Source organism: Lepidochelys kempii, chromosome 9 (assembly GCF_965140285.1).
Source record: "Lepidochelys kempii isolate rLepKem1 chromosome 9, rLepKem1.hap1, whole genome shotgun sequence".
Taxonomy (NCBI): Eukaryota; Metazoa; Chordata; order Testudines; family Cheloniidae; genus Lepidochelys; species Lepidochelys kempii.
The window spans coordinates 55,899,844-55,917,771 of record NC_136388.1 but is presented as its reverse complement, the minus strand read 5'-3'; the positions used below and the strand labels follow the sequence as shown (position 1 = coordinate 55,917,771).

The following is a 17,928-nucleotide window of genomic DNA, read 5'->3' as shown; positions in this document are numbered from 1 at the left end:
CAGGAATTCAGGCAATGGGAAAGAGAAAGAAACCAGCAGCCACGAGAATACAACATACCTCTATAAGGCTGGAGTTCTGATGAGAAGCTTGTTGTTGGCGGGAAGGTAACACCCACGCACACGCACACTTACACGCATACATATAAATGCATATATGAAACACACACGGACATTCACACAAGTACACACGCACACACAGGCATTCATATAAATGCACGTACACAGCACACACACACACATATTGCTGTGCATCATGTTCACGCACACACGTTTACCAGACAGCAGTTTTGCATGGGATGTTTTTAGGTGCGCCAGTCATTAAACCAGGAGAAATTAATTAAAAAGCGGGAGAATATGGACATCAAGCTCCAAAATCCACTTGAAACATTCATTTGCTTTGCATAGCCACTTGGTTGCTCACTATCAGTGTTACGTTCTGGGATGTTCACAGGTTTGGCCCTCAAAGAGTTAATATAAAAGGCTTTGGAGGGTTCAGTGTGTAGCCTTTATAAAAAAAAATTGCTTCCTGCAGGGAGTTTGTGTTAAGTTGTGAGAATCTGTCCCCAGCTCAGCCTCTAAAATTAGATTTTGCCTCTTTAACCTCTTCACTCCCAAATCAGACTAAAGGCAAGCTGGTTTCTCATCCATGTTTCTGTGCTATCCAGGGTGACCACAGGGTGATGCTGCCCAGGGGAAGCTGGCATCAGCTCTGACCATAGGTGCTGGAACTAGGGGGCCTGCGGGGGGACTGCCGCACCCCCTGTTTTCCATCATATCCAGGGTTTGCAGTTTGGTTCAATGCATCTCAGCACCCCCACCATACAAATTGTTCCAGCACCACTGGCTCTGTCCTCTCCGCGTGGTCTGTGCCATCATGTCTCTGTCCTTGTGGGGCTGGTCTGAGCAGGACTCTCCCACCCAGTGTTGGCTTCTCCCTTGCAGGATGCTGTTCCTAGAAGCCAACAATCACAATTGTCCCTTCTGGCCTTGGAACCTCTGAAGCTATAATCCTGCCAGCGGCTCAGCAATGGGAATTCTGGCCTTGGGATTGAACCACATGCCTCCTGTGGCTCCTACCCCATGTGGTCCTTCCCCCCTAACCTCCCCAAACCGTGGGAATCCAGTACAGTCGTGAAGCATGGGGTGCTCAAATTCCTGACCTTGACTGATGAACAGGATGATATGACTCAGACAGGGTCACCTTTGAAGTGCTGTACTCAGGGTTGGCCATAAGCACAGTCAAAGCAGATGACTACTTCTGGAGTCTGCAAATTCTAGCAGGCCTGGGCCAGCTCCACATTGCTCTCTTACTGGGAGCAAACGGCTCCTTGCCAGCCCCTTCCTGCAGCAGCACCAGTAGCAATGACAATGTAGGTTCTGATCTCCCCTTCTGAACTCCCCAGACCTTAAGGCTGGCCCTGGACTGTGCCTGTATGCTCCATAGTCTGGACAAGCTGCTGAGAAGCAGCTGCAGGAGTCTTTTGCTTTCTACGCTCTCCATTCTCAGGGGCCTCTGGATGCTGCTGGCACAGCCTGTCAAAATGAATGGCACCCATTAGTAATGTGGGTGAGTGGCTGGGTAAGTCTGTAACCCCAGTGTGCTCTGCTTTGAGCCCTAGGGCACATAATTCTGCCCTCCCACCTTCCAAAGGATCAGAACCATCAGGGTTCTCGGGTGGGGGGGACGGGGGGAGTGAGGATGGTGGTGGCTTGGCCAAACACCAGAGCCCCAGGCCCAGTGGGGTTTCAGGCTGCATGTGTGAATGTGGGCTCTGCCCCTGGTGAGAAGCAGACCCATACTTCTGTTAGCTCCCTGGGACTCCTGCCTGTTTGAGAACCCCGCAAACCCTGAGGCTGTGCCCGAGTACTCCCTGCCAGTGAAGCCTCCAGAGTATTTCATCCCCATGCCAGGATGACCCATCGCACCCTCCCTCTGTGCCCTGTTCCCCAAGTACGCTAACCCCAACCCCTGGCACAGGCCCTGCCCCTGCCCCCACCCCACTGCAGGAGCAAGCCACGCAGGGGGCACCTAAAAGTGAACCCAGCCCTTCCTTCTTCCCCAACTGCTGGTTCTGGCCCTCGCTCTTTAAGAACAGCCTTTCATTTACATAGCCCCACCCCTAAGATCCCTGATTGGCTGGCCATGTCCTGACTATTAAAGCATGGCCAGCCGGGGTGGAGTTTGTTCTGTGAATGAACCCCCCCCTCAGCCCCCCCCCTCAGCTAAACAGAGACATTAGTGTAGCTGAGAGTGAAGAATCAGTGGAGAGAGACCCACAGCGACTGGCCTGCGACTCTGGGACCTTTCTGTTTATACAGAGATTCTAGCTCTCTTCAGTGGTGCCTAACTCTCCCCACGCTACACTGCCTAGGAGGGGGGAAGCGGGGGGACTCTGGCTTTTCCACCATTGAGCTCTGTGCCTTTTTATTCCTGCTAGGGAGTTTGCAGCTCTGCCTGTTTTTTTATCGCATTCCCCTCCCTACTCCATCCCCTCCAAACAAAACCAAATCGTACCAGCATTAAAAACCCAACCAGCCTGCGCGAGGACAGATAGAAAGGTTTTGCAAAGTTCTGCTTGATGAAAGCCAAAAAAAAAAAAGTCCCGGTGTAACTCTGAGTTAAACTAAGCGACAGCCAGTGTGTTGTGGAGATGCGGGGCCTGGATGGCTGGCTGGTGATCCTAGCCCTGGGGAAATGGGTTTGGGTCGAGGGTGTTGTGCCTCTGGCTGACTTTTACCCCTTTGGCTTGGAGCAGGGGGACGCTGTCACTTTGAAACAGGATGATGGAGGCTCCGGGCTTCAACCGATCTCAGTGAAATTCCCTTTCTTTGGAGTGGGACACACAGGACTGTATGTAAGTAGTAGTTTCTTTACTTGGGTTCTGGAGGAGGCTGAGGGCTCTGGGTGGCTTCTTGGCAAAGGGGCTTTGCTCGGGCATCACATTGTGCCCTGCAAGCTGCCAGTTCCTGGCACGATGGTGTGGCCAGCCCGCTGCCCATGTTGGGATGCTTATGCCCCCATGGCAAGCCCTCTATGGAGCTCGCCCAGAGGGAGAGAGACTCCGGGCAGAGTTTTAGTTCTCTTGAATACCAAGCTGAGTGGAGAGAAAGAGCCAGGAGAAAAAAAGTGACATAGAGTGAGTGACAAGTTGCTTTTGGCATGGAAACAGCCCCCAAGGCAGGTGAAGGGACCGGGCAGGGTGGCACTGGGGAGCCTACACTTTTCTCCCAGACCCTGCTCTGACTTTTTCTTTCCACAAGTCAGAGCCTGGTGCCTGTGAGAGGGAGCGAGATGCAAGGGGAGAAACTGAAGTTGTGCAGAGTCTGGGTCCAGTACAGCCTGCTGCAGTGCAACCCTTCCCCGCAGCTCCACCACTCCTGGAACTGCAGGGAGAGAATCAGTCCATCTACACAGGCGCTGGTTTTAGGGACATGGACACCTGTCCATTGGGAACCAGACTGAAACTGCCACCTTATTCCAAACAGGCTACTGATGATACAAAGACTCTGTGACTGAAGTACAGTCTAGACAAGGAAGGGTTTTCCAGGATAGCTATATAGCTATACCAGCAAACCCTCCTAGTGTAGATTCTGCTTACACTGGCTAAAAAGGCCTTTTGCCAGGATAGCTTATACCAGTTTGGCAAGCGAAACAAGCTATGCTGGCAAAAGGACTTTTAGGCCCGTGTAACTGCATGGACACTGGGGCTTGTGCTGGTATAGAAATGTCCTTTCGAAATCACAACCAATCAGTGGGGCTGCACCAACGAGTGCTTTGAATGTAGATCAGGCCTTGGTGTGTCTGAGGGCATTTGGGGGGTGGCAAGTCTAGCATTATGAATGATTGGTAGTGTGGGTTTTGCCAGAGTATGGACAGTGTTACAACCTCCAGCCATGGCACTCTGTTTCTGAAGGACACCTGTCCAGCATGCCTCAGACACTGCCCAGCTTCGTTCTCGCCCACCATTCAAATATTATCATCAAGCAAGATGATTAACCCTGGCAAGGAATAAGACACAATGGGCCAGTTTTTCTGCAGATGTAAATGGGCTTTGCTCCACTGAAACTATTGGGGTGACTCTCATTTACACCAGCTGAGGATCTGGCCCATTAAGAGTCCAGCTCAGGAGGAGGGGGGCAATAGATAAATGAGCAGTAGGGAGCGTATCAGATCTGAGCGACCAGGGTCATATTAAGAGATAAGCCCTGTGAGCAAAGCTTTTGAGGTGTTGGTTCCATGCTGAGCTCGTGGTTCTGAGTTGTTCCCAAGTTGGAAAGTTTGAATTCACAACAGAAAGTGTTCACCAAAAAAATTTTGAATTTTTTTTGCAAGTGTAATTCACAAAGGTTGATGGAAACTTGTGCCTTATTTTTCACTTGTCCCCATTCAGTGAGCAGTCGTAGGACGAGAGGATGGAAATGGATGCCAAAGGGGAAGCCAGGTCTATAGGCCAGGCTCTCTCTTAGCAAAGGCCCAATCTCTCACCAAAAGGCTGGGGCGGAGGATGCAGATGGGGTGACAATCTGCAATGCAGGTAGAGCCTGCACCTGCAAACCCTGGTGCCATCTCCTCATCTCACCTGCTTTTGAGCATTCATTTGGACTGAAAGATAGACCTTGACCAAATGCCATTCATGGATGGTAACTCAGCAGGTCCTTGGACAATCTAGGAACAGGCATATCTGCTCACTGTATTGGGTTTTTATCAGTCCACTGATATAGGTCCATTAGAGAAGCTCTTATCACTTGTATATGTTTGTCAGCTTCCCATTAAAGTCTCATGTCTGGGTCTCCATTGAAAAAACCCATTCATTCCCTGCTGACCTGGTGTGGAGGTACCTGGCCGCAGCCGAACGCTCGCAATTGCTACATGTTGAGAGTGGCTTCGGGTTGCCCGCTTGGTTCCCCGGTGACCGACTGGCATGGAGATCACTGACCAGGGAGGCACTTGTTTCACTTGGGGCAGCTCTCCTCCATCAGTTCCCTTAGGATGAGCAGGCGGGGGGGGCCAACAGGGAGCACAGCGAGTGGAAGGAGCGATTCAGTCGCTCATCCTATTTCCATCTTCTTGTGCAAACAGACAGAATTTCCCCCAATTACTGTGTTCCAAAATGACATTCCAATTTAACATTTACATTGGTGCAGAGTTGGTGGGAAGGTACACCAGAGAACCCCCACAAAGTCTCTGTGGCAGTCTGAACTAGGGACTGGAACATAAGAACAGCCAGACTAGGTCAGACCAGTGGTCCATCCAACCCTGTATCCTGTCTTCTGACAGTACCTAGTGCCAGGTGCTTCAGAGGCAACGAACAGAGCAGGCAATCATTGAGTGATCCATCCCCTGTCGTCCAGTCCCAGCATCTGGACACCCAGAGCCCGTGGTTGTGTCCCTGACCATCTTGGCTAATAGCCATTGATGGAACTATCCTGCATGAACTTACCTAACTCTTTTTTGAACCCAGTGATAGTTTTGGCCATCACAACATCTCCTGGCAATGAGTTCCAAAGGGTAACTGTGGACAGACACACTTGGTGTGTAGTGTGCACAGAGGGTGAATCTAGCATCACATCCCAGATGAATTAGGGTTTTCACAGCTCTAGAATTGGTGTTCATGTTCAGGGAGTGGAATGCCCTTGCAGTCACCAACTCCGATCTGGACGAGCAGCCAAGGTCAAGACCATGTAGCCACCCTACAGCTGTGCAAAAGGGACCTACAGCTGTCAGAAGCGATTCCTGTGATAGGCAACGTCCAGTGGTGCAGGAGCATTTGGGGGAGACGAAGCGGTGGCTGGAGCACGGTCAAGGGGCATGGTGAGAGCACAGTGTGTTCCAGTGGTTCTGGGCTGGCTGAACAGCCCCTGTGGAACATGGGCTAAAGTAGCCCTGTGACCATTTTCGTTACTTTCACTAGACCAGAGCCCCCTTTTGCTAGGTACAAACTCTCAGTGAGAGAGTCCCTGTGCCAGAGAACTTGCTGTTAAAAAGACTAAGGGTGGGAGGAGAAGCAGAGGCCCAGAGAGGCAGAGGGACTTGCCCATGGTCAGACTACAAGTTGGTGGCAGAGCCAGGAATGGAACCCAATTCCCCTGAGTCCCTATGCAGCACTAGACCAGAGATTCCTAAGCTTTTTTTTTTCTTTGCTCCCCTTCTCTGTGGGAGTCACATCACAGTCTCCCCTCCCCCAACCAACTCCTGCTCAAGGACTAACTGAGGGGAACAGGCGACTCATGGCCGGGGTGGCAGCATGACACAGCTGGCTCCATCCCCAGAGGAGCCCATGGCAGTATGGTGCAGAGGGGCCTGGGGCTCCTGGCATTCCTTCCCCCTGTCCACAGCCTCTCATTCCCGCAGGCTGTGGAGGGTTTGAAATACGCAGGGCTGCAGTCAGGTCAGGGCAGCAGGGAGAAGACACAGGAAGTGCCCAGCCATCTGGGCGGGGAGGAGGGGGAGCAGCAGGCTGCTGTCAGGGCATAGCTGGGCAGGGTGGGGCTACGCTCTCGCCCACCCTGATGACTCCCTGCGTGCCCTCCTTGGTGTGGCACCCAGCCGGCCGTGGCCCTGTGGCCCAACTTCCGTCCCCCTGATGCCTTGTCGCATCCCACAGTGTGAAAAGCAATGTACTCACCACACTGCCTCCTTACAATCAGTCTGTGCAGTGCTTGGTTAGTTAGGGCCGCTCCACTCCCATTGATGTCAGCGTGAGCCACGCGCCTGGGAGCTTGCTGAACTGGGCACGTGGCATGAGCCATATTCCTTGCCCTGAAGGGCTCACAGGGAAGACCCCATTCTTGGACAGGTTTCCATGAGCAAGGACCTGCGGGGCTCCAGTGGGACTTGGCCTAGGGCTAAGGATCCCTACTTCAGCTCTCTGGGCAGGTGCAGGGCCTGTGCTGGACCAGGCAGGTACAAGTAGTCAGGAAATGGGGGGGAGCACCGGTGCGAAGCAATGGCTAACTAGGATTCCTGACAGCAGTGGGGTTGAGAAGGGGTGGGAAGGAGAAGAGAGGGTGAGTGCTCCCAGGGTAGGGAGAGCAGACTAGAAAGAACCAAGCTGAGGGTGGCCAAAGGGTAGGGAAAGGTTTCGGGGGGACCCATTATGGGACAGTCATGTGGCATTGGACAAAGAATGGTAATGTCTCTGTACGGCTCAAACCACCCCACGTGAGCCTGTTCTCTGCAAAAACCTGAAGGTTTGGGGAGTAATGTCTCAAGACCCCACTTCCCTTTCCATAACACCCTGTCAGGTTCCCTATTATTTCCTGTCAGACTTGTCTGTCAGGGGTGTGACTGAAGAGAAGGCAGTGAGCTCAGAGACATAGGTAGAGCGAGGGGATGTATGCCCTTAAAGGCGGGGGAAGGAGGTGCTGTGACAGAGGGTAGCAGCAGGAGAAAGCTAATGGTGGTGCTCAGAGTCTTGGGGATTCATAGATTCATAGATATTAAGGTCAGAAGGGACCATTATGATCATCTAGTCTGACCTCCTGCACAATGTAGGCCACAGAATCTCACCCACCTGTGAGTCCTGTGATAAACCTCCCACCTATGTCTGAGCCATTGAAGTCCTCAAATCATGGTTTAAAGACTTCAAGGTGCAGAGAATCTTCCAGCAAGTGACCCGTGCCCCATGCTGCAGAGGAAGGCAAAAAACCTCCAAGGCCTTTTCCAATCTGCCCTGGAGGAAAATTCCTTCCCGACTCCAAATATGGCGATCAGCTGAACCCTGAGCATATGGGCAAGGTTCACCAGCCAGATACCCAGGAAAGAATTCTCTGTAGTAACTCAGATCCCACCCCATCTAACATCCCATCACAGGCCATTGGGCCTATTTACCATGAATAGTTAAAGATCAATTAATTGCCAAAATCATATTATCCCATCATACCATCTCCTCCTTAAACTTATCGAGTTTAATCTTAAAACCAGATAAGTCTTTTGCCCCCACTGCTTCCCTTGGAAGGCTATTCCAAAACTTCACTCCTCTGATGGTTAGAAACCTTTGTCTAATTTCAAGTCTAAACTTCCCAATGGCCAATTTATATCCATTTGTTCTTCTGTCCACATTGGTACTGAACTTAAATAATTCCTCTCCCTCTCCGGTATTTATCCCTCTGATATATTTACAGAGAGCAATCATATTTCCCCTCAACCTTCTTTTGGTTAGGCCAAACAAGCCAAGCTCCTTGAGTCTCCTTTCATAAGACAGGTTTTCCATTCCTCGGATCATCCTAGTAGCCCTCTCTGTACCTGTTCCATTTTGAATTCATCGTTCTTAAACATGGGAGACCAGAATTGCACACAGTATTCCAGGTGAGGTCTCACCAGTGCCTTGTATAATGGTACTAACTTCTCCTTATCTCTACTGGAAATACCTTGCCTAATGCATCCCAGCACCTTGAGATGTTACCAAGGGCAAGCTGGGAGGAAGGAGAAGAGGGGAGGCGAAAAGTCACTATTACAATAGCGAAGGCAAGCGGGGATAAGCCATGGGGGCAGGGAGAGGGAGGGAGCTGAGTGAGGTTAAAGAGGAAGAAGTGCTAGAATGTGAGACGCAGTATCATGAACTCATAGAATATCAGGGTTGGAAGGGACCTCAGGAGGTCATCTAGTCCAACCCCCTGCTCAAAGCAGGACCAATCCCCAACTAAATTATCCCAGCCAGGGCTTTGTCAAGCCTGACCTTAAAAGCCTCTAAGGAAGGCGATTCCACCACCTCCCTAGGTAACCCATTCCAGTGCTTCACCACCCTCCTAGTGAAAAAGTTTTTCCTAATATCCAACCTAAACCTCCCCCACTGCAACATAAGACCATTACTGCTTGTTATGTCATCTGCTACCACTGAGAACAGTCTAGGTCCATCCTCTTTGGAACCCCCATTCAGGTAGTTGAAAGCAGCTATTAAATCTCCCCTCATTCTTCTCTTAAAGAAGTATGGGCTGGATGAATGCACTGTAAAGGTGGGTAGAAAGTTAGCTAGATTGTCGGGATCAACGGGTAGTGATCAATGGCTCCATGTCTAGATGGCAGCCGGTATCAAGTGGAGTGCCCCAAGGGTCGGTTCTGGGGCCGGTTTTGTTCAATATCTTCATAAATGATCTGGAGGATGGTGTGGATTGCACTCTCAGCAAATTTGTGGATGATACTAAACTAGGAGGAGTGGTAGATACGGTGGCAGGTAGGGATAGGATACAGAGGGACCTAGACAAATTGGAGGATTGGGCCCCCCTGATTCTTCTGCAGACTAAATAATACCAGTTCTCTCAGCCTCTCCTCATAAATCATGTGCTCCAGCCCCCTAATCATTTTTACAGGTTTCAGAGTAACAGCCATGTTAGTCTGTATCCTCAAAAAGAAAAGGAGTACTTGTGGCACCTTAGAGACTAACAAATTTATTTGAGCATAAGCTTTCATGAGCTACAGCTCACTTCATCGGATACATGCAGTGGCAAATACAGTGGGGAGATTTATATACACAGAGAACATGAAACAGTGGGTGTTACCATACACACTGTAACAAGAGTGATCGGGTAAGGTGAGCTATTACTAGCAGGAGAGCAGGGGGGAAAAAAACCTTTTATAGTGGTAATCAAGGTGGGCCATTTCCAGCAGTTGACAAGAACATGTGAGGAATGGCAGGGGGCCGGGGGGGTTGGCCTTCTTGGCAACAAGGGCACACTGTTGACTGATATCCAGCTTCTCATCCACTGTCACCCCTAGTTTGCAAATTAATTCCAATTCGCAGTCTCTCGTTGGAGTGTGTTTTTGAAGTTTTTTTGTTGAAGAATTGCCACTTTTAGGTCTGTAATCGAGTGACCAGAGAGATTGAAGTGTTCTCCAACTGGTTTTTGAATGTTCTAATTCTTGATGTCTGATTTGTGTCCATTTATTCTTTTACGTAGAGACTGTCCAGTTTGGCCAATGTACATGGCAGAGGGGCATTGCTGGCACATGATGGCATATATCACATTGGTAGATGTGCAGGTGAACGAGCCTCTGATAGTGTGGCTGGTGTAATTAGGCCCTATGATGGTGTCCCCTGAATAGATATGTGGACACAGTTGGCAATGGGCTTTGTTGCAAGGATAGGTTCCTGGGTTAATGGTTTTGTTGTGTGGTGTGTGGTTGCTGCTGAGTATTTGCTTCAGGTTGGGGAGTTGTCTGTAAGCAAGCACTGGCCTGTCTCCCAAGATCTGTGAGAGTGATGGGTTGTCCTTCAGAATAGGTTGTAGATCCTTGATGATGTGTTAGAATCATAGAATCATAGAATATCAGGGTTGGAAGGGACCTCAGGAGGTCATCTAGTCCAACCCCCTCCTCAAAGCAGGACCAATCCCCAATTAAATCATCCCAGCCAGGGCTTTGTCAAGCCTGACCTTAAAAACTTCTAAGGAAGGAGATTCTACCACCTCCCTAGGTAACGCATTCCAGTGTTTCACCACCCTCCTAGTGAAAAAGTTTTTCCTAATATCCAACCTAAACCTCCCCCACTGCAACTTGAGACCATTACTCCTTGTCCTGTCCTCTTCTACCACTGAGAATAGTCTAGAACCATCGTCTTTGGAACCACCTCTCACGTAGTTGAAAGCAGCTATCAAATCCCCCCTCATTCTTCTCTTCTGCAGACTAAACAATCCCAGTTCCCTCAGCCTCTCCTCAGAAGTCATGTGTACCAGACTCCTAATCATTTTTGCTGCCCTCCGCTGGACTCTCTCCAATTTATCCACATCCTTGTTGTGGTTTGGGGCCTAAAACTAGACACAGTACTCCAGATGAGGCCTCACCAATGTCGAATAGAGGGGAACGATCACGTCCCTCGATCTGCTGGCTATGCCCCTACTTATACATCCCAAAATGCCATTGGCTTTTTTGGCAACAAGGGCACACTGTTGACTCATATCCAGCTTCTCGTCCACTGTCACCCCTAGGTCCTTTTCCGCAGAACTGCTGCCTAGCCATTCGGTCCCTAGTCTGTAGCGGTGCATTGGATTCTTCCGTCCTAAGTGCAAAACCCTACACTTATCCTTGTTGAACCTCATCAGATTTCTTTTGGCCCAATCCTCCAATTTGTTTAGGTCCATCTGTATGCTATCCCTACCTGCTACCATATCTACCACTCCTCCTAGTTTAGTATCATCCACAAATTTGCTGAGAGTGCAATCCACACCATCCTCCAGATCATTTCTGAAGATATTGAACAAAACCGGCCCCAGGACCGACCCTTGGGGCACTCCACTTGATACCAGCTGCCAACTAGACATGGAGCCATTGATCACTACCCGTTGATCCCGACAATATAGCCAACTTTCTGCCCACCTTATGGTGCATTCATCCAGCCCATATTTCTTTAACTTGCTGACAAGAATACTGTGGGAGACCATGTCAAAAGCTTTGCTAAAGTCAAGAAACAATACATCCACTGTTTTTCCTTCATCCACAGAACCAGTAATCTCATCATAGAAGGCGATTAGATTAGTCAGGCATGACCTTCCCTGGGTGAATCCATGCTGACTGTTCCTGATGACTTTCCTCTCGTGTAAGTGCTTCAGGATAGATTCCTTGAGGACCTGCTCCATGATTTTTCCGGGGACTGAGGTAAGGCTGACTGGCCTGTAGTTCCCAGGATCCTCCTTCTTCCCTTTTTTAAAGATTGGCCCTACATTAGCCTTTTTTCAGTCATCCGGGACTTCTCCCGTTCACCACGAGTTTTCAAAGATAATGGCCAATGGCTCTGCAATCACAGCCGCCAATTCCTTTAGCACTCTCGGATGCAACGCATCCGGCCCCATGGACTTGTGCACATCCAGCTTTTCTAAATAGTCCCTAACCACCTCTTTCTCCACAGAGGGCTGGCCACCTACTCCCCATGCTGTGTTGCCCAGCGCAGCAGTCTGGGAGCTGACCTTGTTAGTGAAGACAGAGGCAAAAAAAGCATTGAGTACATTTTTCCACATCCTCTGTCACTAGGTTGCCTCCCTCATTCAGTAAGGGGCCCACACTTTCCTTGACTTTCTTCTTGTTGCTAACATACCTGAAGAAACCCTTCTTGTTACTCTTAACATCTCTTGCAAGCTGCAGCTCCAGGTGCGATTTGGCCCTCCTGATTTCATTCCTACATGCCCAAGCAATATTTTTATACTCTTCCCTGGTCATTTGTCCAATCTTCCACTTCTTGTAAGCTTCTTTTTTATGTTTAAGATCCGCAAGGATTTCACCGTTAAGCCAAGCTGGTCGCCTGCCATATTTACTATTCTTTCAACACATCGGGATGGTTTGTCCCTGTAACCTCAATAGGGATTCTTTGAAATACAGCCAGCTCTCCTGGACTCCTTTTCCCCTCATGTTATTCTCCCAGGGGATCCTTCCCATCAGTTCCCTGAGGGAGTCGAAATCTGCTTTTCTGAAGTCCAGGGTCCGTATTCTGCTGCTTAGGTTTCTTCCCTGTGTCAGGATCTTGAACTCGACCAACTCATGGTCACTGCCTCCCAGATTCCCATCCACCTTTGCTTCCCCTGCTAATTCTTCCCGGTTTGTGAGCAGCAGGTCAAGAAAAGCTCCCCCCTAGTTGGCTCCTCCAGCACTTGCACCAGGAAATTGTCCCCTACATTTTCCAAAAACTTCCTGGATTGTCTATGCACCGCTGTAGTGCTCTCCCAGCAGATATCAGGATGATTAAAGTCGCCCATGAGAACCAGAGCGTGCGATCTAGTAGCTTCTGCGAGTTGCCAGAAGAAAGCCTCATCCACCTCATCCCCCTGGTCCGGTGGTCTGTAGCAGACTCCCACCACTACTTCACTCTTGTTGCTCACACTTCTAAACTTAATCCAGAGACACTCAGGTTTTTCTGCAGTTTCATACCGGAGCTCTGAGCAGTCATACTGCTCCCTTACATACAGTGCTCCTTTACATACAGTGCTCCTCCCCCACCTTTTCTGCCCTGCCTGTCCTTCCTGAAAAGTTTATAACCATCCATGACAGTACTCCAGTCATGTGAGTTACCCCACCAAGTCTCTGTTATTCCAATCACGTCATAATTCCTTGACATCACCAGGACCTCCAGTTCTCCCTGCTTGTTTCCAAGGCTTTGTGCATTTGTATATAGGCACTTGAGATAACCTGCTGATCGCCCCTCATTCTCAGTATGAGGTAGGAGACCTCCCCTCACAGACGTTCCTGCCTGTGCTTCCTCCCGTTATCCCGCTTGCCCACTTACTTCAGGGCTTTGGTCTCCTTCTCCCGGTGAACCTAGTTTAAAGCCCTCCTCACTAGGTTAGTCAGCCTGCTCGCAAAGATGCTCTTCCCTCTCTTCGTTAGGTGGAGCCCGTCTCTGTCCAGTACTCCTCCTTCATGGAACACCATCCCATGGTCAAAGAATCCAAAGCCTTCTCTCCGACACCACCTGCGTAGCCATTCGTTGACTTCCACGATTCGATGGTCCCTACCCCGGCCTTTTCCTTCCATGGGGAGGATGGACGAGAACACCACTTGCGCCTCAAACTCCTTTATCCTTCTTCCCAGAGCCACGTAGTCCGCAGTGATCTGCTCAAGGTCATTCTTGGCAGTATCATTGGTGCCCACGTGGAGAAGTTTTAATTGGGGGCTGAAGGTGATGGCTAGTGTCGTTCTGTTATTTTCTTTGTTGGACCTGTCCTGTAGTAGGTAACTTCTGGGTACTCTTCTGGCTCTGTCAGTCTGTTTCTTCACTTCAGCAGGTGGGTATTGTAGTTGTAAGAACGCTTGATACAGATCTTGTAGATGTTTGTCTCTGTCTGAGGGGTTGGAGCAAATGCGGTTGTATCGCAGAGCTTGGCTGTAGACAATGGATCGTGTGGTGTGGTCTGGATGAAAGCTGGAGGCATTTAGGTAGGCATAGCGGTCAGTAGGTTTCCAGTATAGGGTGGTGTTTATGTGACCATCGCTTATTAGCACCATAGTGTCCAGGAAGTGGATCTCTTGTGTGAACTGATCCAGGCTGAGGTGGGTGGTGGGATGGAAATAGTTGAAATCATGGTAGAATTCCTCAAGGGCTTCTTTTCCATGGGTCCAGATGATGAAGATATCATCAGTGTAGCGCAAGTAGAGTAGGGGCATTAGGGATTGAGAGCTGAGGAACCACACACCACACAACAAAATCACTAATCCAGGAACTTATCCTTGCAACAAAGCCCGTTGCCAACTGTGTCCACATATCTATTCAGGGGACACCATCATAGGGCCTAATCACACTATCGGAGGCTCGTTCACCTGCACATCTACCAATGTGATATATGCCATCATGTGCCAGCAATGCCCCTCTGCCATGTACATTGACCAAACTGGACAGTCTCTACGTAAAAGAATAAATGGACACAAATCAGACGTCAAGAATTAGAACTTTCAAAAACCAGTTGGAGAACACTTCAATCTCTTTGGTCACTCGATTACAGACCTAAAAGTGGCAATTCTTCAACAAAAAAATGTCAGAAACAGACTCCAATGAGAGACTGCTGAATTGGAATTAATTTGCAAACTGGATACAATTAACTTAGGCTTAAATAAAGACTGGGAGTGGATGTGTCATTACACAAAGTAAAACTATTTCCCCATGTTTATTCCCCCCTTCCCACTGTTCCTCACATGTTCTTGTCAACTGCTGGAAATGGCCCACCTTGATTACCACTATAAAAGGTTCCCCCGCCCCTCCTGCTGGTAATATTTCACCTTACCTGATCACTCTTGTTACAGTATGTATGGTAACACCCATTGTTTCATGTTCTCTGTGTATATAAATCTCCCCACTGTATTTTCCACTGCATGTATTCGATGAAGTGAGCTGTAGCTCACGAAAGCTTATTCTCAAATAAATTTGTTAGTCTCTAAGGTGCCACAAGTACTCCTTTTCTTATAATTTTTGTTACCCTCTGCTGGACTCTTTCCAATTTTTCCACATCCTTCTTGTAGTGTGGGGCCCAAAACTGGACATAGTACTCTAGATGAGGCCTCACCAATGCTGAATAGAGGGAAATGATCATGTCCCTCAATCTGCTGGCAATGCTCCTACTTATATAGCCCAAAATGCTGTGAGCCTTCTTGGGAACAGGAGCACACTGTTGACTCATATCCAGCTTCTCATCCACAGTAACCCCTAGGTCTTTTTCTGCAGTTTGCCACTCGGTCCCTAGTCTGTAGCAATGCATGGGATTCTTCCGTCCTAAGTGCAGGACTCTGCACTTGTCCTTGTTGAACCGCATCAGATTTCTTTTGGCCCAATCCTCTAATTTGTCTAGGTCCCTCTGTATCCTATCCCTACCCTCCAGCGTATCTCCCTCTCCTCCCAGTTTAGTGTCGTCTGCAAACTTGCTGAGCGTGCAGTCCACGCCGTCCTTCAGATCATTAATGAAGATATTGAAGAAAAACCAGCCCCAGGACCAACCCTTGGGGGACTCTGCTTGATACCGGCTGCCATCTAGACATGGAGCCTTTGATCACTACCCATTGAGCCTAATGATCTAGCCAGCTTTCTATCCACCTTATAGTCCATTCATCCAGCCCATATCTCTTTAACTTGCTGGCAAGAATACTGTGGGAGACTGTATCAAAAGCTTTACTAAAGTCAAGGAATAACACGTCCACTGCTTTCCCCTCATCCACAGAGCCAGTTATCTCATCATTGAAGGCAATTAGGTTAGTCAGGCATGACTTGCCCTTGGTGAATCCATGCTGACTATTCAGAGACAAAGCTCTTGTTTTCATTCCAAATATCCCTGAGGGAGAAGAAATATAAAGATATGACCTATAAATTATACCCTAGAAGATTGAATGGGGCTTGATTCTCCGCTCCTTGTGCTGACGTTTACATCAGATTGCTAGCAGAGCAGAATGGCAGAGAGTTACGCACTCTCTGCACCAATGTAAATGACAACGCCAGGTGCAGGGCAAGAATCAGCCCCACGTGTTCCTGATCTACCAATCCCACCATGTCATCACAGGTCTGGAGATTCAGCACCAAACCATATGCCTCTACTACTTGAGCTAAAGGAATAACTTTATTTGCTGGTAACAGTAATAGGCTCTTGTCCTCCATGTGGAACCAGTCACTGAGTGGACTGACACTCCTAGCTAGCATCTAAGTATCTAACCAGTGAAGGTAATTCATCACTGGAACAACTTACCCAGGGATGTGCTAGGTTCTCCATCACGCAATCTATCAGTCAAGATGGGGTATCTTTAATGGAGATGCTGTAGCTCAGTGAGAAGTTCCAGGCTTGATGCACAGATTATGGCTAAGGTTCTCTGGCCAGACTAGATGATGGCAATTGTCCCTTTTGGCATTAACATCTGTGAGTCTATCTGAGGCTCACAGGAGTTCAGATCTCCATATTTTGCTGCCACCTTCACCACCAGGGGCCAGAAAGGAGAGAACCAGGACCATTGCTCCTCGTGTTAAGGGATTTCCTTTGTCAGTGCAGCAGGATCCAGGATCAAGGGACAGCCCAGTCCTAAGTGGGTAAACTAACAAAGATTTTGTCTAATCTATGTAATTTGTTAGAAATCCAAGATGGTGGCAGCGACAGAAAGGGCTGAAGAGCTGGGTGTTTCAATGCACATATCTCTGTGATCGCTTGAAACCCCAGCTGGTGCTCAGTCTCATGTGAGAGCTCAGCATTTCTGCATGGCTGTGGGAATGTCAGCATTTGAGCAGATGTCATAAGGCTTTTGCCAGATTGAAAACTGACATGCAGATGTTGAGGGCTGGGGGGAGGGCCTTCCAATCCACAGGGAGAGACCGGAACCAAACTGGGAATAATAATCTGCATCATTGGACTGTTATAGCATTGTGCTGCTTCCAAGAAAACTGCAAGAGCTTTTTCTTCATGGGACTGGGCCATCCCTCAGTCACACGCTTTGTGGGCTCTCCTACAGCCTCTGTCCAAAGACAATGTCTGGTCCATCATAAGGTGCACATGTGCCATCAGCACTGCAGATGCCCTTCCATGCAGTCAGTCTTCCACCTCCAATCTACTTCTCCCATCAAATTGTACAGCACAATTGTAGGCCATGACCCAGCAGAGGGATCCATTCTCATGCTCTGTGGAGTTCCACAGGCTTGATGTTTAATCATAGAATCATAGAATATCAGGGTTGGAAGGGACCCCAGAAGGTCATCTAGTCCAACCCCCTGCTCAAAGCAGGACCAATTCCCAATTCCCAGTTAAATCATCAGTTTAGGTCTAAGGCATCAATTCAACAAGGCTCTGATTCAGGAAAGCACTTGCCTTAAGCATGTGTGTATGTGCAGTCCTGAGCAGAGCTGCTTTCCTGAATCAGGTCTGTTTTTGTAACCCAAAGCACATACTGGCACACCGTGCTGAGCTGAAGCCCAGGAGAGGCTTGCTGGAAGCTTGCATTTAGGACAAAGCATGTGCCTGGAAATTAGGAGCTGAAGATTTGAAGCTCCCCCCTGCCGCCAATGTGTTGTGGGGCTTTGGATACATCACCCCGCCTGTCTCTGTACCTTTGTGTCCCATCAGTAAAATGGGGCTCAGGCTGCCCTACCTAACAGGGTTTGGGCTATTGTTTCTGAAGTGCTTTGAGAGCTTTCAGTGGAAGAAGCAATGGAAATGCCTAGTGTTCTCTTTATTACATGTAGGAGTGCTCACCCTGCATAGGATCCACACTGCTCCGTAGAAACCCTCCAATCTCCTGGAGTTCCTGCCACACTCTACCAAGATCGTTCTGTTTGTATGGTGACTAGCACCATAAGCACCACCTTTACACTGACTTTCCAGGGCAATAGGAGACGTGTGATTATTCAGATAACTCTGGGCTGGATCCAGATACCCTTACTCATGTGGAATAATGCCTGTGTGACATCCTGGCCCTGCTGAAGTCAATGGGAGTTTTGCCATTGATTTCAATAGGCCCAGGATTTCAACTCATGAGAGCACCTATGG

At 49.0% G+C, this 17,928-nt stretch overlaps 1 protein-coding gene across 4 annotated transcripts in view; it reads left to right on the top strand.

Moving 5' to 3' along the window:
* The first annotated feature begins 2,240 nt into the window (after positions 1–2,240).
* The window catches only part of SNED1 (sushi, nidogen and EGF like domains 1), a 123,927-nt gene continuing 108,239 nt past the window's right edge, over positions 2,241–17,928 (top strand). For all 4 annotated transcript variants that reach the window (XM_073360484.2, XM_073360483.2, XM_073360486.2 and 1 more), the window contains exon 1: positions 2,241–2,855. In XM_073360484.2, the coding sequence (XP_073216585.2) occupies positions 2,652–2,855 (204 nt within the window). In that variant the 5' untranslated portion in view covers positions 2,241–2,651. The remainder of the gene's footprint in view (positions 2,856–17,928) is intronic.